The sequence below is a fragment of the Pygoscelis adeliae genome, unplaced genomic scaffold (assembly GCF_000699105.1).
Source record: "Pygoscelis adeliae isolate BGI_AS28 unplaced genomic scaffold, ASM69910v1 Scaffold10, whole genome shotgun sequence".
In the NCBI taxonomy this organism is placed as follows: domain Eukaryota; kingdom Metazoa; phylum Chordata; class Aves; order Sphenisciformes; family Spheniscidae; genus Pygoscelis; species Pygoscelis adeliae.
The window spans coordinates 2781923-2808372 of record NW_008824053.1 but is presented as its reverse complement, the minus strand read 5'-3'; the positions used below and the strand labels follow the sequence as shown (position 1 = coordinate 2808372).

The 26450-nt window shown below is 40.6% G+C and overlaps 1 protein-coding gene across 1 annotated transcript in view; it reads right to left on the bottom strand.

Moving 5' to 3' along the window:
- The window catches only part of DPYD (dihydropyrimidine dehydrogenase), a 372912-nt gene that overhangs the window by 117603 nt on the left and 228859 nt on the right, over nucleotides 1-26450 (bottom strand). Inside the window, exon 16 of the mRNA XM_009333861.1 lies at nucleotides 1882-1950. Coding sequence (XP_009332136.1) covers nucleotides 1882-1950 — 69 coding nt within the window. The remainder of the gene's footprint in view (nucleotides 1-1881; nucleotides 1951-26450) is intronic.

Genomic DNA, 26450 nt, shown 5'->3' with positions numbered 1-26450 from the left:
TCCGCCCTTCTGAACTGCTGTGGCCTGAGACGAGGATCTCTCCCGTTGCCTTCCACGTGGCTGTAACTACTATTTTGTTTTGCATTTGCATTTTGTCTTTGCTTATTGAACTGGAGTAACTTTGCCTGCTGTGTGGCCATGGTTAAGCAGCTCTCCGAGCAAGTGAGCCGGGGAGAAGCCATCCATCACTTTCAGGAATCCTCCGCGTCCCGGCCAGCTCTGCAAGCCCGGCCACGCCGCGCTGATGCCGGTGCTGTCGGCCTCCGTGACAAGCTGACCTTTTGTATGAATAGGTCGTCCTCCTGCCGAGAGGCACCGCGGTACCTTCTGGGGCTTCTGCTCTTTGGAAAGCCACATCTATTACCCTCTAGGCAGGATCCTACGCGTGCGATTAAATATCACTGCTCTTCAGCTGTGGATTCCAGAGCTCCGCAAACAAGTGTGCTGCTCTCCACAGCACGGAGACTAACAACTACTTTGCGGAAGAAAGTTATATCACGTATGTTACACATTATTGAGTGAATTTAAATGACTACTTTTTTCTAAAGGGGTAACATAACTACAAACACAGATTGGAAATATCTGTCTTAAAGCGGATAGCAGTACCACTGGATTAAAAAAGAGGAGCAAATGGCACAATAAAGCCATTCATCTTAGTCCGTTTAAAAGCGGTAGTGCTCCTGTCAAGCACGGATTCCACAAAAGATTTCATGGTCAATTAGGTAAATACAGGTATAAAATGGACTAGTGTTGAAGATCACCAAGCCAATTACTGATCATGGTTAATTTCACTTCCCTAGGTCCCCAAAGTGATTTTTTTCCTCATAGGTTTAAACTGCCCAAAGGAAAGAGAGAAGCGTCTTCCCACATCACCGTAGAAGGGCTTAGGACACTGTGAATAAAGAAATGACGATGTCCAAACATACACGTTCAGCCATATGAAAACACAGATTCAAAATACCCACACCCGTATCTACACATATATAAAAACACATAGACAAACAGAATACACATAATACTTATAAAACATTTAAATCTGAGCTAACGCTAGCAATAATGATAAGCTAATTTTTTTTCTTTGCTTAAATTTGTTAGAACTTTCCTTTATTGATCTGAAACGATGCTTTTTATTTCCTCTAGATACTTTATGTGGAAAAAAACAGTTTTATTTAGAAATAACAACTTTGTATTACATTCAGATATAGACACATTTCTGAATGAAATTACTGCGGTCTTAATCAAGTATTTCTTATACTATTCCCTATGGACACAGGTACCTGTTTTTAAATGGTTTTTTTCCCTCAAATTGAAGCGAGATTTCAGGTGCATAGTCTGTTTGCATTTGTGTAAGATTGGATTTATATTATAGGAACCCTGCTGACTGCTATTATATACGCTGGCTTTCTCTGCTATCATTTTTGAAAGTCTGTATTAAAACTAGAATAGCATTAAATAAGCCTTTTATACTTTAAATATTCAAGAGTTTTATATTCAAAATTTCTTCTGGTGCTGTCAAACTAGCGTGCCTGTAGGCAAGGTAAGATCAAGTTAGGCTCTCAAAGGTAGAATTAAATTTTATCAGGGCATCCGTCATAATATACAGTTTGCTTAAAATGCAAATAAAAAGCATATAGATTCAAAGACCAAAGGCTTTCCAGGTAGTGCTTAAAAATCCAAGGGACCATTTTTATGGAACAGATTTCCTTTAAATTTACATTTCCATCATTTTAATGAAAACACAGAATAAACAAATTATAATGGACATGCTTTAAATTCTCATTTTTCACTTTGAATCTATTACTTTCAAGAAATTCCTTGTTGCAGCTCTTGTTTTTAAGGAGAATAAAAAAAGATGCAGAAACACATTTAGGAAACCGTTACCTCAGCCATTTTTGAAAGTTCAGTCCAGTCCTCCCTGCTATAGCTGCACATGATACTGGCAATCAGAATCTGAAAAGAATATATACGGAATCATTTTAAGCCATCTTACCAGATTTTTTAATACAGTACTTTACTGTGACTCCAGACATTAACTACCACTACCTGCATGTGGGAACTACCAGCCGTGTACTACTAGCCTGTGTAGTGAAATATAGCTGTAGATTTCACTGGGGATGAGAAGTAGTGTACGAAGGCTCTACTCATCCCCATTTTTTTAAGTCGTGAAGGCAAACCAGCAGGTCTAGTCAAACCCGTAGAGGACTTTGCATTCTCCTCGTCATGCGATAAAGCGAGAGCAAAGGCTGTCCTAGACGCAGAGCCCACCAGGAAAACTGTCAAACATCCTTGTTTCTGAGGTCAGAGGAATCGAGTTATTTACTATTTATGCAGTGCCGGAAGTACTTGGGGCTCTTTGGAGGTAGGTAAGACATAAGTGCAAGAGTTCACAGTCTAACGTGGCAGCGTACGAACAATATTCCAGCTGACTTCAGGAAGCTAGGGTACACCAAAACCAGCCCCCGCCCCCCGCAATCTCATACTGTGCAAGTTAAGGACAGCGACGGGCAGCCGGGAATGTTTTGCGTAAAGCCAACTGGGAGGAGACTCGCCGGACGTGGGAAAAATCCGGGAGGACTGGGAGAGCGGCACAGGGAAATTCCAGCTTTTGTTTTCCCGCGATACACATTTTATTTCCAATTCGCTGGCTGGGGCCCCAGTTCCCCAAGAGCTGTTTCTGTGGATCGCCTCTCCTCCTCACTGCACTGAGCACCTTACAGGTCCAGGTTCTGCCTCTACCTGCTGCTGCCTCTAATATCTTTATTGAGGTTCAAGTTTTTAGGTAAAATAAGTTCTAATAGGATTCTTCTGGGAGCGCAGCTGGACACACACCTTTCCAGTTGCATACAGCGCTATTTACTGTTAAACGAATGTTAACTACTCCTCCCGTCAATGTCCAGTTCAAGTAACAATGTTGATTTCTATTTAAGATTAAAACAAAATCACTTCTTCTGGACCCATCAAAGATCATCAGACACCAAAACCCTGAAGTTGATACATTTGTGGTGAGATCAGCAGGGAATTCAGCCCAGGAACTCCTGCATGGAGGACTTCTTAGAGGATGAGGTTTGCAAGAAAAAAGCAAGAGACCTACGTTGCGGCAGCTAAAAGGCTAAATCAGAAAAAGAAATCACAGAACTTATGAGCACACTACCGGCTCAGTCTGCGTTCAAAGGAAACGGAAAAACATCTGGTCACACGCTTGTTCCCTTGGCCCTCCTACGTGAAGCGTATGCAAGTTTCACATGGAAGCTTGATTCACAGGTAGGATGAAATTTGGTTTTAATCTCTCTGCTTTCCAAACAAGTTTTACTGCCGGCATTAATATCTGGGATGAGCTTAATCTGTCACTCCCAGTCAGTATAACGCTTCTCTTGAACTTTCCCATAATGCTGAAGGTTAATGACTCATTCGTATGAGGCAAAATACTGAAAAGCAGGGTGTAGAAAAATTGTCCAATACACACAACTGTTGGAAACTGTGAACTCCCAAATTATCTCCACAAGAAGGATGAGAGATTCAGTATCTTTAGAAGGGAGGGAAATATACTTTTAAAAGGAAGGCAGCTACGGAGAAGATTAGACATGGTGCGGTTGCAATCTATTCATCTAAAAGGACCATACCACCTATCATCATCATCATCATTTCCATCGTTTTGCTCTGATGACTCTCTACCTACCAGTCCACCACCCACCTACCTGCAGACTACCTACCCACCCACCCTTCTGGCTGATGTTTGCGAGACGGGAGCCGTCTGAGAAGGACAGCATTTGACGAGGTGCCTGCCTTGCCTGCAGGTGCCCATTTGTGTGCACCTCTGGCATAAACATAAGAGCAAGCTTTTCAGTAAACGCACACAACCGTTACTGGCCATGCTTTCATCCCCCTCTCGACAGAGGAAAAAACTCTCTCCTATACCGTATTTTCTTCTATTGTGGAAAACCTTATATAGCTCTATAGGTCAAATGTTTATGAAACAAAATTTGCTCTACGTACTATTTGAATATTCAAGATGATTTGAGTACTCCGGAAAGAAACATAAATTTCTTTGAAAAGACTCCAGTATTTTTAAAAACACAAATTGTGAAAAATCAGTTTAAGAAAGTATATATGAGAAAAATTTAGAGTAAGAAACTAGTTAAAATATGCACTAACTGGAAGTTAGCTACAAACCGCATCTTGTCAAATTCACACTTTTTATAAACTAACTAAAGCAAAAAAACCCAACCTCAGACGCTGACAACATGATAAGGATTTTCACAGTTGCAGTCACAATCCAAAGTGTATCAGGAATCCACACAATTCAGCTTTAAAACAAACCAAATTTTTCAGCAGGGAAAGTTGTAAGACAACAAGGGCGGCTGACTGTATTCGCAAGTAGCTGAGTTATGTTATGTCAAGTGTTATTAATGAAATCTGAAAATTCTGCTGGGAGTGTACAAAAGAGGAGGAACAAGGTCTGTGATGTTTCAGAGAGCTGTTAATTAAGACAACATGTTTATTTAATATTGATTAGTTTTGGCATTCACGTTTAAAATTAAGTACATACTTTTGACAGAAGCATTGGTTTACAATAACAAAAATAACTGAGAGCAAAAATTACATTTCTGCCGTGACTGTTCACATGAAAACCATGATCTCAGAGTGAATAATGAAAATTTAAAAATAATAGGGATTTTATTCTCCTTTTTCCCCCAGTGTTCTCTTATAACTTGAAATTAAACTTAATTCCTAGGTGGAAACAGATCCTCCAGCACTCCATGTTAACAAAACTGTCCTTCCTCAGGTGACTGTTCTTCCCCAAAATGCCTCTACGGTCTTTTCATTTGGAATCAGTACCCATGACAAAAAAAAAAAAAAAAATTATCGTGTGTGGACATTTAGGGGCACCGTCTGCGATGTTTGGGGTTTGAATCTACTCCTAAAATCACACACGGTAATTTATAAAGAAAACATAGAATATTATCTCCTGTTACCTAGAAAAGGAATAGCCAGAGACAAGTAACAATAACAAGGGATAAAAATCGGAGTTTTTATTTGAAAGTAATAAACAGAAATTGTATCACATTTCAGCTTCTCAGCCTCTCCTCACTATTTTAATTTGCCACCCCCGCAACTTTAATAGCCCCAAACAGCTGGTATCTCATAAAAGCCCAGCGCGTGGCCCAGGCCAGGAGCATCCCCGGAGAGCACATCCTTCCTCTTGACTCCCGAAATTTGCAGTGGCAGCCTGACACGAGTTTAATTACAGGTGTTTGAAACACAAGTGCGGGGCCGCACCGCGCTTGCCCGGCTTACGAAAGTGGGCTACTGACAGATCTTCCAATAAAGCTGCTGCTAAAGTGTCGTAAGTGGTAAATGAAGGTTGACTAAATTGCAGCTTTGCCGTAGCTTGAGTGAGGGCTGCCTGCCAAACCGTGCATGACTGAAGCACAGCGAGATCCCTGGCCCATTCCTTATTCCAGATCGTAGCTGGCGCATGCTGTTCCCTCTTCTTCTTCATCCAAACTGCTGTTTTGCCTATTGTCGAGAGATACTGCCTACTCCGCCCCGCGTCAGGGAGCGCGGCGGCCCCGCAGACCCCGCTCCCTCCCCGATGATCACCGTGACGGATGTCACTAGACAAGGCCTTTGCGCCCTGACGTTACACAAGGTGATAGACAATTTCTCCAAATGCCTGTAACGGGACAAATGCACGTTTGTAACACCAGGCGCTGCTCTGTGTACGGGATTTTCTCGATCATTCATGGAGGAAGGCGGTCTACAATAAAACTTTTTGTTGTTGTTGGAGGGAGGGGAGATGGAAAAGGGAGGGTATATAATGTACCATTTAGGACGTGATTATAAGATGAATATGCTGTAGCTAAACCACCTAGTAAAAAGCTACATTTCACACAATTCTGTAACTAATGCATTAGTAATTGTTCTACTTAAAAGGATGCTGACAAGGTACTTCTCGTAATCCTTAAAATATTTTTTCTCCCTGTTTATAATAATCCCCTGGAAGCTTAAACTAGAATCTATTTCCCTCGTGAATGTTATTTTTTTCTCTTCCATTATCTCTACGTGGATGTCTCATGAAAGCAATAGCATTAAAAGAAATAAAAAGGATGAGGTTCACCACTGTGTATGTTTTTGAGTGATCTTTCTTCCCTAACTCACGGAATTCGCTGCAAGAGGTTGCAAAACAGAAGGAAGGGGGGAAAAAAATAACTGGGCCTACTTTGGGTCAGACAACCCTGAGAACATCTATTTAAAGCCAGACAGCAGTAAAACTCTAGGTAGACAATTACCATTTGTCCTGTACTGCTCTGCAGGGAATAAGGGAGTTTCAGTACACTCAAAGAGTCTGGAAAAAATCTCAGGGGGCTGGATTTAAATGTGAACAGTGTCAGTTCCTGCAAATTTAAGAACACTTCCCAACAGACACAATGGAATCACAATCATCTACCCTCATGCCTGTAATAACCATATTTATTTTGGTCATCTAACACAGGCCATAGCCCGTATCTGTTCCTAACCTATTCTTTGCAGGTCTGTGCATAATCTTCCCGCACTTCAGGAAATTCAGCCGCCCATGTATTTTCTGCTTTCTCTTCCCTGCCTGTCCCTTCTCGTTGCTGCACCAGGCTTGAGGACAGCTCTGCACCAAGTGTCCACAGATGCTCCGTTTAGACACTGCTGCTGGCCTCAACCTGCACCCCCTTCTGCTTTCTCAAACACTTGCAGAAATCCCCAGGATTTTATTTTTGACGTGCACAGCCCTTGCAAAAACAGAAAGAGATCCTTAGTATCATCTTTAAGAGAGCGTTCCCCTGAAAGCTGTAAAATCAAGAGAAGCTTTCAGAAAGGCTGAAGGACGGGTTTTGTCACAGCTACCTGTTTGGGAAGCTGAGATATGGAACAGGATAACTGCTGCGGATAGAGGGAGTGCCGAGACTGAAGACTACATTAAAAACCAGATTTCAAATACCCACAAAATTACTCTTGATCAATCTAAACTTCAGGAGGTATTTGTGTTTGGGTCAGGTGGAAAGACCTCAATCTTCCTTTCAAGACATGTTTCTTTTTCCCACACAACACAGTATAGCCTTGCCACACGACCTGGTTAGTCTGAACAAACCCAAATGCTTTTAACCAAAATTCCTCAGGAAGCTTTTACTAGGAAGAACCTTGGCACTGCAGATACAGTCTTTCTAAAACAATGGCAAAAATAACATATTTAGTTCATCACTCACCATTGGAAGAGACACCTACATCTACACAAGTACATTAGGACAGAAGAACTTCTTGGCAGCTGAACCGTTATTTCACAGTGTTAAAATCCCCCCTGCCTGCCTGAACGAGGGGCACGTGCACTCGGTTCTGACCCACGCCATCTCTCACCCGCACACCGTAAGAAGCTGACACACTCGGAGCATTCCCTGAAGGTCCTGCACACGTGTAGCTGCAAGAGCACGTGGTGCTTGGTGAGTAGTTAATAAAGAACAGTTTACTGAGCGCTCCTTAGCTATTTCAATGACACGATAAACAATCTCATAAATATCTAACTGAAAAACACGCATGCTGCATATAGACTTCTCATAGCTTTTTCACACATGAAAGAATGAACCATCATTCCATAGGCCAGATTCTGCCCTACCCAATAGCTCTTAGATGCAGTCTCAGTAGCAAAGAGTGAGTAGCAAGGGAATAAACAACAGCACCACGGGACTTTTTGGGTTGGTACAGCTTTTCAACCTTACCGAGACTTGCGCCACTAGGCCTGCCTCTGTAACCCTACAGCTTTTCAACCTTACCGAGACTTGCGCCACTAGCCTGCCTCTGCACCCCTGCCTCTCTCAGGTTCAGGACAAGTGACAGCTATGCCACATCTGGCCAGCAGAAAGATTCTTGGAGGCTTACTGACACTCGGTGCCACTTGCGGCCGTCCTCTGCTTTTCCAGAGGACCGCTGGCTGATGAAATGATCACCCTCAAAATCATCCAGCCGGAATTACCAATGTACGGAACATTTCTAACACCCACCTCACAAGGTAAGAGTACGACTGCAGCAAATGTTCCGTATTGCACAAACACGCTTAAACGTGCAGTACTGAAAAACAACGGGAGCCCAAAGACTTACTGTTGTAAAAATAACCCTCTAGAAACCAGCCTGATTTTGATGCCTTGTAGACCCAAGCAGGTTTCTCTTTTTCTGTACTTCCTTGTTGTAATTTTTGATTCGTTGCAGAACTGAAATAAAAATAAGCTTCTTATTAAAAACTACCTAGAACATCAAATCCCATGCAATAAGAAAGTTAACAATCGTAAACCCTGTCATGTCTCCGAGAAGCAGAGGAATTATCTTGTTATCAATTTAATAATGGAACATTGAAGTAAATGATGCCATCCACTGACACCAGTAACACTCTCTCTCCTGGGAAATTCATGTCGGTAGGAACTGTCAATCTAGATGGATATGGACATATTAAACATTGTACCTTCAGTCCATAAATCTATTCTTTCTATGCTGCCTTAATAAAAAGATTCTGCATGATGATAAAGACAAGTAATGCAGAATGTCTTGACATTGCTGATCTATAATTCTGCTTCTCTTCTCTCTTCTGTTTTCAGGGAGTGGAGAGTTTAACAGTCTCTAACCATCCATCGTTTTCCTTCTTAACTTGCATTAAAATACATTTAAGATTATTTGAGTAAATGAAAATAAGACAAGTAGGGGATATTAGAATGCTTATTATTTTGCTGTCTTTGTGTAGCAAACCTTCTGAATAAAGCCCTACCTTTACCTTATTACTTTATATTGACATCTCCAGTTTGTTTTTCAAAGTGAAGTGAAAGTGAGATACAACAGAGCGGCACAAAACCAGGCCAAACATTATCAGCACGTAAATAAGTCTAGAGAAGCTGATGATAGGAGTTTGAAAATATTAGCATTTGCTCACCCTACCACACACACAAAATCAGCACGAACAGGAAACAATAAAGATTCTCCTCTCAGGCTAAACGGAGACGCTTATTTTCAAAGACAGTTATTTTCTTATGACGACTCCTACTTCTATCAATGAGATTCCAACTATTTAATGAGATTATTTGATGGATGTCAGTGAGTACACTGGGCTACAGCTTCAAATTAGGGCCTAGAGTTGTTTGTCCTCAGACAAATAAACACCAAGGGCTATGAACAAACCCATTTCTTTGTAAAATAACAGAATGCTGTGGCTTTGACGGGAGCACAAAGCTAAACAGATTGCTCTGCAGGACTGGCTGAACCTGTAGGAAAACGAGGGAACAGCTTGGTGTTGTAACCGCTCCTCTGCCACGTGAGACTCGGCTTCGTATCAGCCACTATCAGGGCAGGAGTTGAGCTACCATGCCCTTGGCCCTGCTCGTACACATAAATGTGTAGGTACAGATCATGCGCACGGAAAGTGTGGATAAACGAAAAGCTAACTTTCCATTAAAACATTTCATGAGAGTCCTATCAACTTAGAATATGACTGAAAGCAAAATGAATGGACAGAAAAAAAAGAGACCTTCTGATGCACCTGTACCTCCCACGCTCCAGGGCACTCTCTAATTAAGACATGGTAATTCCTGAAGACTGAAAAAGAGACCGTGGAATATGAGTTCCTCAAAACAGATGTTTAATGAAAGAAAATGTAGCACTTGTACGAAACACTTCAGGGAAACTCAAATATTTTACATGGTTAGAAAAAGTATGTCCATTTTATGATAGACTGTTGAAAATTTCAGTGCTTCAGGTAAACCCTCCAAATTCCGTTGAAAATTACCCATGTGGCTGAAGACTTCCCTGGAAATTTGATAGAATCTTTGGGATTTTATCTTGCATAGGAAACCTATCCTAGTTCAACCGTTAGTCTCTTTGGTAATGAGTGAAAATGAATACGTGGGTGAATGGAAATTAGCATTACTGAAAGGAAAAGACACGAGTTAACGAAGGCTGAATCCAAGAGAAGAGTGAAGACAGATACTCATTTTCAGCAGTACTCCTTGCAAACAATACCTGCAAGCCCTTGTGGATCTGCCATGCCTCTGCCGTATTTCTGTACTTTCCAAACTAACTTAATATAAAGAGAAAGCAGAGGAGGGCAATACAATATTGGAGAAGCTAACAGAAAAAGGATATATCTAATTCTACGATATTTCAGACACATGCTATGACCCGTAGGAAAAGCTTTACACCAGGGTGCTGACACATCATTGATTCTTCAGACCACATATGGAAAACAAGGCTGGCAAAAGGCAACACAAATTTGTGGATTTTTTCCTCCGCCTTTAGAACTTTTTCTCTCATCAAATGATCTGCCCAGTTATACACACCATCCTTTTTAACACAGTTCTTTGAGCACCTGGCTAACTGTTGCTGTTTATTCCCACAGCAGCACAGGCAACTCTCTGCAGGGTGCCCTTCCGAGAGGGGAAGCCAACTGGAGACGAACGTGTCCAAGGGCTGTAGGCTGCTCCTATGGAGGGAATGAGCCGCTGTTGACTGAAAGGAACCCTAAAATCCCTTCCAGTCCCTGACGGCTTCTAGAGACGTGCAGATATATTTCCCCTATTACTTAGCAGCAAAGCTGCTTAACTTATTAGAAAACAAATTCGGGAGAAAATAAAGAGACAAAATGCACACTGAATAACTTTGAGTTCCCTAACTCCTGCATTCAGTCAGCTAGCAACTCCCCAGGTCAAATCTGTCTCTTTGCATCCCCGAGAAGTCCATCCTATCTCTTCCCTTGTTCCATAACCCCCAGGGCTTCTTTTAATTCACTTCCTTGGATTTGAAGGCTCAAGAAAACTAGCAGTATCAGTGCCGGTAGAGGAGAAAAATGTAGCCCAGAGAGGAGGGAGAAAAACCTGTCCCTTTTACACTTTAGAGCCCTGTGATGTACTTCATCATGTGACACTGCTGGTGCCAAAGCAACGCTTGGGAGGAGTAAGTGATTTTGTCAGCCTGGTTGCATCCTCCACAACTCACCCACTCTCTCTCTGTGCACCATTATCCTCGTAGTCATATATTGAAAAGCGCTGATAATTTACCTGATTTTGCACAAATAGCTCTTAGGTTAGGCTGTTCTGATAGACGAGGGTATGGTCATTAAGAAGGTGTGTGGGAACAGGTTATAAGGCTTGTCCTTTCTTCAGGAAGTTATCTGAGGGCTTTACACGCCAGCTGCATGGGGGAGACCTATCAGTCCCTTAACGCTATTCTCTCCTGTCTGGTCTAGGTATTGGACTTCACAAAGAGGAGAGCTTCCTCGCACTCCAAAACCTGCCTGATCAATGGGACGGGTTCACCTCATGAAAGGAGACAATCTGCAAATGTTCACAGGGCTGGAAACACGGGATCTTTTCAATGGCCAGAGCGGGACCAGTGGGATCCATCCCCACCAGAACTTCACTTACAAAAAGTTTTTCTGGGTTATTTTCCTGTTGGAAAGCATGAATGAAAGGATGGTAGAAAGCTACAATGCACAGAGTAACATAATACTAACTGTTCTATTGATCTTCATTTTCTTGTGATACCTTTGCCTTCCTCGTCCAGACACTAGAATGACTCTTTTGAAGAACACTTAAGTTTCCACTTCTTTGGGCATCCTCTCCAAATCCGTATAATTTTCTCTGAATGGTCTGATTTCATAACCAATTTACTTTGAGCAGAAGGTTGGACTAGCTCACCTCACCTCCTGAGGTTCCTGCCAACCTGAATTTTCCTATGAACCCTCCCTGCAAAAATACACATGATCAACAAGTATTCTTGCCTCATTCTCTTCATGATCACTTCATACCCTTGCACCAAGCAGAGAGCCACCTATCTATAGCAATTCTGACATTAAGCCTATCGAGCCTTCCCCAGACACAGGAACCTGCTGCAGCCTGGTATTTGTTCAAACCTGTCTTTTATCTCTATATTTTGCCTTCTATTCTTTCATGCAATCTTCAAGCTATCATCTTTGCTCCCTTTTGAGATCTGGTTCATTGCTGTCTCCACTGTCTCCTCCTGTGATCTTGCAGGGCCAGTGCGTTTATTTTCCTCCATTGTTACCTACCTTCCGATTTTGTTCTCCCCCTTCATCGCGTACTAAAGCAAACGTAGTCTTCAGTTCTACTTTTTCTGCCACTATCCGAGCTCGTACAGCTCTGCTTTTTAATAAGACTCAGTTGTTATTGAGGGACAGATCAGACCCACAGCCCAGCAGCAAGGTCATCTCCACAACTACCAGATGCCGTCCACCTCCCTCACACACAACGCACAAACTTCAAACTGCAACAAAGCCAAATACCAGATGCGCTCACATACACGCACTGATTCCTACCCAGCTTTCACCTCTCCAAATGAACAAGAGCCCTCCTGACCTGGTGGAAGACCACTGTTTCTCGTTAGGCCCAAGTTAATGGGAGCCCTAGGCTCATTTAACGATAAACCTGTATCAACAGTAGCATTTCTCGTACAAAATTAATTCTTGTTCTCCTTTTCAAATGATTAGCAGCAATAAATTACCACGTGATAGTTTCTTGCCAGTAACGTATTTTAGGAATTTTTAAAAGGGAAAAGAGAGAAGATAAGAAGGTGAGGCAAGCAAGAAACATGCTTTGTGGACCATACAAAAACTTAAAAAAAAAAAATCATTTGAAAAAAATGTTTCACATATAAATATTTTTATAGTGAAAATTATATTAAAATAGTCCCTTAGCAAAGAAAGAAACTCTACTTTCTGTCAGGCACAGAACTTTTCAAGAAGTGAAGATGAAAATCCATGTTTTCTCTTGAACTTCATCTCTTCATATATCCTTCCTATTATCCCTGGTATCTCCCAGCTGGGCCAAAAATTCAGCGAACAACAGTGCCACGATGCACCGAACCTCATGATGGCAGGTCTTCAGTGCTCCCATCTGAGATGTGATCAGAAAATCTCATGAGTGGGTAGCTTCATTTTTTTTACATGCAGTCATTATAATTTACTTAAGTAGCTAGCTGTTATGTCTGATGACCCAAGTAGTTTTTTGGCTACACTCCAGCAGCAACGAAGATACAAAATTAAGGGCTGGAAGTTGGCAGCTACCTTCTGACTAATCTTTCCTCCTCAACTGCCGGTTCCACCCACCTCTTCATCTTTTAGGGAAGCTTATCTGAAGATGCTGAGGAGCTGAAAGAGGCCTTACTATTTTCGCTAAATATTTGGATCTTTAATAGAATTGTTATTTAACTTGTTCAGCATACTGCTATGTGATTGGACATTTCAAAATTAAAATGCATTGAATAGTCTATAGGATCATAGTCTCATTCAAATGAAGCACTGTAAGACCAATTGCCATCTAATGTTAGAGAGATTTTACCAATGACCCAGCAGTAAGTATGTGTGCTCCCAGAAAGATAAACTGAAAATAAATCAGGTGAAATGTGGATGCCTCTGGCAGAATCAAAGGCAGAAGTCCTTCTAGGAACCAGAGGGGTGCCGACAGTACAACATTAAGAGAATGCAAATGTGACTTACATCCATTTTTAATGCCCACCCTTTACCTTGAGATACACATACTGCTCCCAGGTAAGAATTTGGGTTACCTACAAAATTCACACAACCTCTAGATACTCTCAGCTGAGCTGTAGTTAACTTAAACGAAACATCTGCAAGTGTATTCAGATTTTAATATGGAGGTATGTCTCTCATAAATGGCTAGGTGGCCAAGAATGGTGTGGCTAGGAATAAGTCTATCAGATTCTTACACTGCGAGAAAAGCGCCACAGATTTTTAGAAATGCTACCCGGAAATTTAGGAATAGAGCTTCAATATAATTTTTTTCCAAACCTAAGACCTTAACTAGCTGTTACGTATAGACAGAAACAATCAACATAACTACTAATTTTATAGCAAAAATGTTAAACATAAAGAGAATTAAAAGAAAATGAAACTTGAAATAGATTAGGAACCCTGAGCTTAAAAAACATGAGAAAGAAGTAAAAATAATCCAGTGAAAAAACATTCTTCCTGGGAGTTGTGAGACTGGGAAGTGCAGCAGCAGGAAATAGGATAGAAAAATACTCTGTTGGTTTCTTGGAGTTTATGTTTAACTTATGTGGCTCATAACAAAGGATGCATTTAGGTGTCCTTGAAAGAAGCCTTTAAATTATTTATTTGGGTTTAAGTGTTCAGAAAGTAAGTACTTACTGTCACATTTTTCCTTCAACAATTAAAAGAATATACCATTTCCACTAGATACGCACACAAGGTTTAGACGCACAAACAAGTTACTGCTGATTTATGAGCTACCAGCAATCGGCACACCTGCAGCAATCGACTGCTTCAGTGCTCTTTCAAACCCCATGAAATACAAGGTAAGTCCAGTTTGCTACGCCCAAAATTCAAGAAATTCACATTAACTTGAATTAGCTTGTATTTGCTGCAAGTTACAAATATGCACATGGGTAGTTACCATGCTGACACACAGTAATTTGCTATCCCACGGTAATTTGTTGGCACATCTGCGTTCACGTAACAGCGTATCAGACTAATACTATATGAAGAGAGAAGGAGTTTCGCTTTTTGGGTCCTGCTGGCCACCCGATCTTGCATGTTTAGCAGTTGCTACTTAGCCTTAACAGCAAGTATAGGTCATTAGCTTCAACCAGAACATAAAAAAGGAATTAAAATATAAAAGCAGGGTGAACTGAGATCTAGAATGTGGAAATGTGACAGATAGGAGAAGTTTGGTGAAGAAGACTATGCAAAAGTTTATGATCATAGTTCTTAAAATCAATGGGCTTAAAAAGTTCAGAAGCTACCAGCAGTGTTGAGGGTGTAGGTCAAGATCAGTTCAGAGCCCACTAAGAATTCTGCTAATCTACATGCTCCTCTCAGTGGATAAGGAAAAAACCCATCTTGGAACACTTTATTCCCACATCTCGCTCTGAATTTGAGATCTTTCCATAGCCCCCCTCCCCAGAAAGCACGGGAGGCTGGGATATAGTCCAGCTGCTGTCAATCAGACTGAAGAGCTGGCTCCAGTCGTGATAGATTCAAGCATGTGCCTCTGCCTTTCTTGTCTAAGCTAGAACATGTCTGCATAGAGCCACCTCTCCTACTATCGACGGAGTTCATATCAGTAAAGTAAACTCTTTACTTGCTCCTGAACAAAAATAAACTGTTTGATGGTATAACTGCATCTACACTAGGGTTCTGCCAGGACAGCAGTTAGATGCGATTTTATTTTTAGTATTCCTAGCCTACATAAGTATGTGAGCAAGACTTTTAAATATAGACCTAGCCTTCATATTTTTCTTCATTAGAGCTCTAGCAGAATGCCTAAAATGTAAACCACACCACAGAAATTAAGTGCAGAATATGGGCTACAGGAACAGCATATACTTACTACTTTTATCAGGTACAAATTTGCTTTCTTCTTATTATTGTAATATACATTACATAAAAGAGAAAAAGCAGAATTATCTAAATTACATACACTCAGTGCCTCATAAAAGACTAAAAATCACATCACAGCCAGTATAAACGAATGTCAAAAGCTACTGTGCATTTTAAGAGATCAAATTTTGTAATTTACCCAATTGCGTATGACAAACCTGAAATGGAAATTGGGGAGGAGCGTTTGGGGGATAAATGTTTTGCACAGGTAATAAGGCCAGCAGAATTTTGTCATTCTTACAAACTTTAGATTTTAATTTTGATGGATCATTGGCTGTTAATAATTTTAAAATTTTGCCATTTGGGGGGTTATTTTTTGACACTGCCACAAGGTCATTTTCTCCCCATCCAATGGCAACTTCTACATCCTAATAGTAAAACAATAACTACCCAGAAAAGGGCATTTCCCAGGGAGTAATGACTGGCTGGGAGGAGTTGATGGCCCGAGGCACTGCTGAGGGCCATTAACCTTGGCCAGTTATTAATCGCCAGAAAATGCCCTGCACCAAGGTTGTTACTGCTATTTTAAGCACAGATGGTGGGGGGGGGGGGGGGGGGAATGGACATTTTCGTGTACAGATTTTTTTAACGCATGATGCAATTTCCTTTGTTGCAGTTTACGGAGGACATTTCTAGAAAGAATGAGTGCTCTGCCCGATACCCAGCCGGATTTCACAGATCATTTCGCAGCACTCTATTGTGCACACAGTAACTTACCAAACTGAGAAAACAGTTGGGGATTTTAAGAGCTTTGCTTTTCTCTCTAAATAATAGTCTGCATAAAAAAAAATAAAAGGAAATTCAAACCTTAATAAGATGAACAAAAATATGCAACTCTTCATGTCACTGTCAGCAGAATTACATTCTAGAAATATCTTTTTAATCACACTGTCTTTATGTTTAGTGCATTTCCTTTGTCGATACTCCTGCTTAATGACCATTCACATATCTCTTCAAAAAAGGAATTTTTAGCAGCAGCAGCCAAAGCACATCCTGAACCAGCTTCAGCTGACGCTAGCCATTAAGGAGTTTGTCTTTTCCAATAATCAAGCAGATTGGGTCATTTTCTAGGAGATGGTTGGTGAAGTATTTCAGAAACTGCTTTAATTTTCTCCTAGTTCTTACCCTAAGGCTAAAGTTTTAAAGATGCACTCATAGTCCTCACAAAACTGTGAAAATTGTTCTTTTCTCGCAGGGATCAATAACTCAACTCTCCAAATCAAAATGATATTCTTAGCGTATGTACAAATAGTCCTCTGCTTTACTGAACTACTTACTATTTGTCAAACCTTAGCTGTGAAAGTAAAACAAACAAAATAAGTCATGGCATAGGAAGAAAGTATGGTTCTGCACTAAACTAGTTTGACAGGTTTCTCAACAAAGCCGTAGTTTCCAAATGCAAAACATAAAAGATCTTCTCACATTTCTCCTGAAGGTCTTAATTTGTCACCACAAACATGTACATTTGAATCATAGATTGATTGTAAAAATGTCACTGAATTTACCATGTGGTTCTATTTTCAGTTACAAACTGCAGTTTCCAGCAAAAGATTTGTGCTTTCTTAAACCAAAATTCTTTCAAATTGATGGCCAGAGTGTGTGTTTCCACCTCTTTGCCACATTAAAAACCATACTCTTAAAAAATTAATAATAACAAAACCACCGAAATTACTATTGTAGCAGCTGGGACCAACCAGCATGACATGTACTGCATGATCATTTGAACATGCACAAACAGACGTTGTCTCTGGGTAAATTTTTAGCAGACTTTCTTGTGTTTCTGTATATAGGATCATCTGTGGTGACCCTCTGGAAATGCAGCCTTTCGAATCTTAGTAAATTGAAGACAGCACTTGAATTACAAAACCCTTAGCACATAATTTCAAACTAGTACAAAATAAATCTTCATCTCAGCTTGAGTTCAAGTAATGCAGTTACATGCTAATCAGGTTGTCAAAATGTAATACAGGCACAATGGTCCAAAGGTTGCGACAGGACTGGGAGGCAGGAGAAGGTTTCTGATCCTGGGTACAAATCTAACAGCTCTTTTTTGTGCATCGACAATGTAAACCTGCAGGAATGGGTTACGCAGCTCAGTACCCCTTCTCCGACAGGCACCAGCAGCAGCTCTCTAGGGCTTAGAGTAATATTTCCCTAGAAAACTCTCCTAGCATTTAAGAAGTCTGTGGCACAGGAATTCCCTGAGCCAGGGGTGATGCACTCCATAGCCTTCTCCAAATAATTTTTCCAGTCGGTTCTTTCTCATCCCGTATGTACCTCTGGCACTGGCAATGCCTTGTGAGAATGAGCTCCACAGCCACAGTGGCATGCGGTGAAGTGTCTCCAACGGCCCGTTTCCACCTATCACCCTTCTGGTTCCAACCCAGCTGCACCCTTGCTGAGACAGAAGAATCTGAACTGCACAGTGTATTCAAAATGTGCAAATAAAATGAATCAATACGCTGGCATAATGATGGTTTTTACTTTGTTCTCTCTTCTTTTCCCAGAAATTCTGTGTTTGAGAAGCTTTATTTCAATGCTATTCAGCATTAAGCTGAGATTTTCATGATGCTCTCTACTGTAACCCTAGTATAGTTAGCTTAGAATCAATCACTGTATATATAAATTTAGTGCTGTTTTATCCTATGTGCATACTACATTTATCTTCATTTAATTTTACCTGTCAGTTCATTGGCCAGTCATTCAGTAATGCAAGATCCTTCACAACCCTTTATAGTCAGTGCACATCTTTATGTCCCTCCAATACTTACTATTACTAGTGAAGTTTACATTCTTGAAATTCTCTCTCTTTTCCAGATTGTTAATAAACATTTTAAATAGCACAGAACACAGCACAGATCCCTAGGGAATTTTACTGGAGCTCTCTATCCACTGTGAAAATTGAGTATTTATTCCTTAACATTGTTTCCTGTGTTTAACTAGTTATTTATTCATGTGGGCTTCTTCCCTCTAATCTTATGTCAACTTAATTTCTTTCAAATCCTTCAGTGAGGGACCCTATCAAACGCTTTCGGAAACCCAAGCTCACTTTATCAGCTGAGTCTCTCTTGATGTCCTCAAGGAACGCTTCTTAAGGCATGGCATACTACCCAAGGGGTTCCTTTACTTTTTTTTCTTTTTACTAATTCTATTTTGTAGAAGAGCTTCTACCAATTTGCATACAAGGATAGAAGATTTAAGGTCCGTAGTTCCCCGGTCTCTCCCAGAAAAGAGGTGTAACATTGACCACGTGCCAGTTCTCTGCTACTTTTCGAGCCTCAAGCAGATCTGCTATAGCCAGCACTACTATCGAAAAATGCTGACGATAGATGAGAATTTTTCTGCATTTTCCCTCTTTTTTTTTTTTACTAACACTTAAGTCTCCAAAAGTGAAAATTTACAGCACCATATCTTGCAGCTCAGTCCCATCTCTATTAATATTTAGGTCATATGAGGCTCGAACATTTTTTATGCCTCGTGGAAGAGCCTTTCCCAGAAAACTTCCTTCCTTAGAAGAAAATGCGATCTCAGAGACCCAATACATCAACATTTCTGTTACTAGCCTCTGTTTTTGTTCACTTACTCCTGCAAACAGAAACTGCCGTGCCCACAGAAATGGACGGGCACTTCTGGTGTAAATCCACTATGTAAATCAAGAGTTCTTGTTGAATTCCTCCTTAGACTGCACAGAGGAAAATGCATTCTGCTAGCTGATGAAGAGCTGAACCAGGACACCCTCAGGATGGGGGAGAGTGGAAGCTCCCCTGGAATAGGCGGAGGTACATTGTTAACGTGTCTGCTCTTCTTTCATGTCCGCTCTCTTCTCTCTCTTTTCTAGGAAGCATCTTTCTGTACTGTTTTTCATCCTCCTTCTTCCTTGTGGTGAAGGATGAAGAGAAACAGGGAGGGTGATCATATGCTCCACGCTCCAAGGCCTCTTCCTTTTTACCCACCACAGTAGTCATTGGAAATTGAGGAGTCTTGGCCATTCTTGCACTCCGCACTAGCTAGGGCCAAGTGGTTTAGTTCCTGGGTAAGGTAACCAATATGAGTGCCTTATTCCAACCTCATCCTCGCTCTTCAGCTAGGATTTCCTCTGATGCTAAGGGACTAGGCCTACTGCCAGTTTTCTGTAGTGAAAGGGATCTTTTCCATATGGTGAATTTAACAACTGCTGTGTGGGTTTTTTCACCTCCTACCAAGCATCCATGACGGCTGGCTTTGGGAAGTTTAAGCTGCAGCAATAACAACTTCTGCAGTTTTTTAATGTGATTTGTGGATCTGAAATTCAGGTAGGGGAACCCAGGTAGCTGTTCTGCACTGCCGGGCACTTCCACGATACGGAGTGTGCAAACTTCTGGGCGGTCCAGCTTGTGGCTCCCTCCCCTTGTGCTCCGTCCTTTTCAGTTCATGTGGAAAAGCATCGGGGCTTCCAGCAAGGGTCCTCTGGTAGGCCTGAGAACGCATGGCGTGTACCCTCCCCATTCAGGTCCGCAATACACTGGCTGCTGTTGGTACCAAGTGAGGTCCATGTGGGCACAACCCTACCTGGTTGTTTAGAAATGCTTTATTCCAAGTTTGTAGGTGGTGTGGCTTGTCAAGATCTCTGTGACTTATGTGGATGCACACCTCGGTAGGTATTTGGAGTATAAAATATTATTTCTTTGTGATGGAAAGGCAAAGCTATCTATAGTAGCCCTAGGAAAAGCAGGCATTTATGGAGAGCAGCTGGCTGACAGTTTGATCTTCACTTCTGAACATGACTCCTGTAAAGACTAAGATGAAGGTTCTGCCTTTCACCTCACCTAATTACCTGTATTACAAATGCGATTCTGAATTCCCAAGTATTTCAAATTTGAAACCCAAATGGTAAAACAAACTATCACCTTTTATAACCTGAATTAAGTCAGTGACTGGTATCTCGAAATGGAGATACTATGTACGCTACACAACATCCCACAGACCTCTGAACACCCATCAAAAATAAAAGCTATAATAACGCCTGCAAAAATACACAAATTATTCCTAATACATCTAGTGAGAAAGCCAACTCTGACCTTTTCCTCACAGTAAAGCTGTGAAGTTTATGATTCTTCTACATCTTAAAAAGTTTTCCACCTAATGTCCCTTAATTTTAAGTCTCAAAGGAGATCTAGAGCAATTTTAGATATCCTGGTAAATTCCTCTCAATAACCGGATTACAAGGTCTACTATTAGTGCAGACTTAGAGAGGGAAAAGTTTATATAAATATACAAATGTTGTTCACAGTCTGTAGACAAAACCTGCTATTAAAACCAGAGTTGGTCCTACACATAAGCTTGATATGTAGGACCCCACTTCAGGGATCACTTCAGCAAACTAATCAAACCTCTCCATGTAAACCATCCAAATAACTACTGTTGCTGTTGCAAATCTATTTCTATTAATCTTATAACTTCAGGAAATCTTTTTGAACATTGCATTTTTCTGCACCAAAAGTTATTTACAGGAGCAAGGCACTCCCTTATGCCTGTTCAATTGTATTTTCCTTGCTCCGTAACCCCTCATTTCCTCCTGTCCTCACAAAGTAGAATTAAAACAAATCTGGTTTTGTTACCTAAATTTAAAAAACAAACCAAAACACCCCACAACAAAAAAACGCCGAACACCAAAACCAAACAAAACTGGCTGCCCTATTTCATACCTCTATGGTAGAAAAAAACTGCATAATATAAAAAATTAATTACACCATTCCAGGAGATTTAAAAACATTAAAAACAAAAAAACAACAATGCTACAAAGAAGTCGGTTATCAGCCTGGGATCCAGCAATCTGTTCTCGCGCGCTCTCTAGCATGGCTACTCCTGACAGGTGTTCCTGGGACATTCTGAACAAAATGTTGAACAAAAATATATCTTTAACAGTTTCAGCCTTGAAAAGCTGCTCTCTGCTGAGTAACTGTCAGAGAGACTGTCAGCAACATTCTGCAAGCAGCAGAACAAACATTAAGAAGACAGGAGTTTTCAGCTTAGTTTTGGGGTCCAAGAGTACTTAATGTTTCTAGCAGAAGAGGTTTCTCAATTCAACACGTCACGACACCGATATCTGACTCACAGAATCGATGTCACAGCTGACAATCTGGTATCCTATGTACGTTCCGTAGAGGCATGCGGCAGCCCAAACTCATTTGCGTTCAGTAAGGAGGCCAAAAAGTTACTTTTAAGACTTCAGTATACTAATATAGCAATATTGAAAAATATCCAATTTGGCATCTTCTTCCAAGATCCCAGTTCTTCCTTGCAGTACCAACTTCTGACATTTGCTTGTTTGTGATGGACTTGTGTTGGCCCTGCGGGGAACGACAGTTCCCCTGCAATCTATTTTGTTTCATTAAGTGCCCTTTCAAAGCCCTTCATCTGTACCGCTGTGACCTCCTGCATGTGCTCAGACGCACACTAGTTTGCATATTGCGGTTTTTCATGAACTTGCTTACTTTTTTCTCATCTAGAGGGCACCAATTACAGTTTTGGGAAGGTGGAGAGAGACTACCTGGCAACTGTGCCCATCACCTTCTTACCGAACCCTCAGTTCACATTTTTCCGTAGAGAAGCGTTTTACCACTTTCAAACCTTGCTCTTCTCAAGCTTGTTCTCCCCAGTGCAGATGTAAGAGGTTTCAGGGTAATATGAAACCTCAAAATATTTGGCCAACTACTAGGTAGTGTAAATATATAGACAGGCTTATGAGACTGGAAGAGTAGACATCTGTGCGAGTAGGTGATTCACGAACTCAAATGAGAAGGCTGAGCTATGGTAAGCGAAAGGTTTTGATGAGGAACAGCAGCAGTCTGCATGCTTTTTTCTGAAGAAACAAGTGCTACCACCAATATATCCCAATCCCTCGCAGCCACCAAAAATGATTCGCACGGTTGCCAGCTTCACTGTGCACACGGCTCCTTGGTTTTACTGGCACACAGAGACGTACTGCCACTACCAGTATTCACAGTTCCCAGCACAGATAATGGCCATATTGTAGCTAATGTCAAATATGTGAATATAAAATTTCAGCACTAAGTTCTCTGCCAAGGTTTTATAAATTTATTTTCAACTTTCCTAGCCACTTCTACCGATTAAAGTTTGTAGACTTTTGCTAAAGTAAAAGTTTTTGTTTTTGTTTTTTGCATAGTTTTCATTCCTGATCATATCATTAGGTGAGTTCTACTTGACCAAATTCATATTTCTTAAGAAAACTAATTTCTTGAATAGACCATACAGCGCCATTTTTTCAGCCACATTTTGGCTGGAAAGTACATCAATAAACCATATGATCAGGTATCTCCTTGGTAAATAAAATATGAAAGTAGGACATGTCGTGGCATTAGTGTTAGTTCTTCTGCCCCATTATCTAAAGTACTTCAAATATTGCATGTCCAAATTATGGTCTAGTCTTTTTAACAGAACTAACAACTTCATGCATTTTCCATCTGTGGTGAGTTGACCCCCTACATCTTCCATCTGTGGTGGGTCAGAAGCTATGCCCCCACCCAGCCACTCGATCACTCCCCACCTCCAAAGCTCCCCTCTGCCATTTCACACCAGTCTAAGCAGACCTTAGAAAGGCAGGGTTTTCCTATTTCTCGTTAGGATGTTGAGATAATATTTTTATTACGTGGGAACAGCTTTTCTTGGCCCTGGCCCAAAATGTCCCTCTATAGCAGGGAGTAGAGAGGCAGACTACCAGACTATGATCATGGTTTCAGTAGTCATTCCTCTCAAACAAGTAGTAATTAAATCCCGATCTGAAAATTCTGATTATTGATCTTTTTCTTTCACTTTTTTCTTGAGTCTCAGATTAATATAGCACTTTACAAACAACCTTTTTTGGGGGAGTGGGGACGCAAAATTTGCCAATAAGGTGTCCGCTTTATACTAATTCAGAAGGTATATTTTAATATTACACTTAAGACTATGAAATTAATAATTGTTTCATTTTTCTCACTGTCAAGTTCTCAGTCTTTACTACTAAAGAACAAAAAAAAAAATCCATTTTCTCCTTATTAATAATTGCACAGAATGATAAATCCTGTGGTATCAGATGCTATGTGTGGCCATAAGACAGAGAAGTAGAAATACTTAATAGACTCTCATAAAAAACCCCTTAGTTAACCATGTAAGGAAGATGTTTGGAGATCACAAAGACAGGCCAATATAAATAAGTAAAACTACAATATCTGGAAAAGTAAAAAGAAGACAACACATACAAACAGACCAGTTTTCTTCTCACTTTCATAGCTGGCTGACTGAAAGGATGTTTTCCTGGTATATAGGAAAGCGGTGGACACAGCGTTTTTAAAACTGCCTCCTTTGAAAATTTAACAATAAACAACGCTGAATAATACCGTATGTTTTAAACGGTCTCAGCCAAGTTGCTGAAGTAATACCTTACCGAGATGTCTGAAGTACCAGAAGGAAAACAATCCCATTTTTACCTGCAAATCATTTTAACTGAGAAGCACCTGATTTAAAAAAAAAAAAAAAATCATCTTGGGCCTGTACTGTGCATACCATCGAATTTCTTACTCTGTGTGTGTGTTCTCTGAAAAAACAGTAATAATAATATTAAATCAACTCAATTTTAAAAAATCCCAAATTGAAACAGCAAAGATTTTGACGATACTTCACAAGCAAACATACAAAATCCAGACACTTTCTCTTTCTGCTTTCTCCTCTGCTTGGACCCTTACAAATATTTAATTCGCTGCCGGTGGCATTGAAGCAAGTTTCTGCTGGTGGCAGCTTTTGCCCTAGTCCACTCGAAGTGGATTCAGGGTTGAAGGGAGAAGCTAACAGAAGAGAAGACTGGGGAAGACTGCCAGTCAGAGGTGATCGCAAGCAGGAATCAGGAGTCAGGAGAGCCAAAGAATGAGGCCACAACACTACAGGGGTGAAGACAGCTCAAGGGTGATGCTAGTTCCTGATCTATAAAGGCAACATGTCACAGTTACATGACATTCTCCACTGAGCTGTGCCTGGCGGTCCTCTTTTGCACAACCCCTTGCAAAATTTAGGTTAAATCCTAGGCTTCGCTGGGGGAATTTAGCTGCTCTTTTCGCGTTATGGTTCGCGTCTTCCTAATGGCACGAGACAGGGTGCTGTTGTGGGATCATCTGCCAGTGAGGTAGCTATTTTGCTCATATCCTTTTCATCTGCAAGATAAATCTTACCTTAACCTACTTGTATTACATAGCAGAAGTAATTATGCATAAATTTTGATTTGTTTTTAATAGTTACTGTAGCAAGGTAAGTTTTTTAACTGTAATCACTTGTGTCCTCATCTCTGTTTGGCTTTCATTTGAGCAGAAAATGTCATGCTTTGCTTGTTAATTAAGTTCACCCAAACAGTTCTCAGAAACTGTTTTCGGTTTTAATAACCCCCCCAAAACACGTCAAGTTTAAAAAGCCTTTCTAGAGGAGTGAACAAGAATTGGGAGAAAAAAAAATTCTGCAAGCTCTAATTATACAGAATATTTCAAAATAGGCACCAAGAGATTTCTACTCAGTGAACAAAAATCTGTTTTCAGTTAGCGACAAATTTACCATTATAATTATGACAGTTCTTAGATGAGTTCACGGGCACATTTTAAAAATCCCTGTGAGCAAAGCCAAGGTCTACTGCTGGTGCTGCTTCCCCTGTGCCCACGCAGGCATTAACAACCTCAAAGATGCCACAGCAGCAGCCGCAGCCGACGTGCAGGAGCTGAATTCACATTCTCAAAGTAATAACTCACGTCGTGAGGGATGATCAGAAGATGCTCACCCTGGGAACTATGGAAGAGTGGGACTTTTTCATCCCACACAAGAGGTTATGTCTCAGAAAATTCAAATTTTCCTTTTGAAATCGTTGCTAGTGCTTTTCCTCACAGAAGAGAACGGTTTGGTCCCAAGCACAAAATGCTGCAATAGATTTTTGGTGAAGACTGCAATGGGAGAGCATTCCCACAGCAGAAATGGTCAACAGTCTGCCTGCATGCAATATCCAGGACTTTGACAAAGGATGTGAAAGTGAAAATCGGAGATAGATTTACAATATTATAGAATCATAGAATCATTAAGGTTGGAAAAGACCTCCAAGATCATTGAGTCCAACCGTCAACCCAACACCACCATGCCCACTAAACCATGTCCCTAAGCGCCGCATCTACACATCTTTTAAATACCTCCAGGGATGGTGACTCAACCACTTCCCTGGGCAGCCTCTTCCAATGTTTAACCACTCTTTCAGTAAAGAAATCTTTCGGTTCACACTTTCACTGTTATGAAGCCCAGTCACAATAAATAAAGTGACATGGTGACGTGAACCTCAGCAAAGAAACACACAGTCCATCCACAGTGAAGTAGGATATTAAACATGCAGCACTTAACTTTTACTATAAATACAATGTGTTTAAACATTTTTATACTTGCCGATGTGTACATTTAAACTCCAGGAATAAGAAAAAAACCCTCATTGTCTTCATGCCACAATATATTCAGGAACATTCACTTATTTTGTTTGTAGCTGAACCATGGAGGTAATAAATTCAAGACAGAAGATACGTAAGCTCTGGGATTTCTAGCTCTATCTATTTGAGATAATGATTGAGGTGAATTTTACTTTCCACCTTGTTGTTCTTATTCACTGTAACAGTAGCTGAAAACCATTTATGCCAGCTAGCTGGCATCATTGCTCCCAACTTTGATTATTAACTTCTAGACAGATATTCCCCCTGGCCAAGAAGGCTCTAACAAAACTCTATCCTCGCAGTGAAGTTAACTTTAAGTCAGTATTGTTTATTTTTCTCCTAAAGCAGCCAATTGCTTATAAAAATATTAGAAGTATCTTTCACATTTGGATTAAGAACAAAGGAACAAAGATTCCTTTTATAATCAAATTCAATTCAAAATGAAAATGATTATTATAAGCTACATCTTTAAATATGATCTTAAATACAAAATTATTCACAGCAGAACTGACAAGCATCCGCTCTGAGATCAA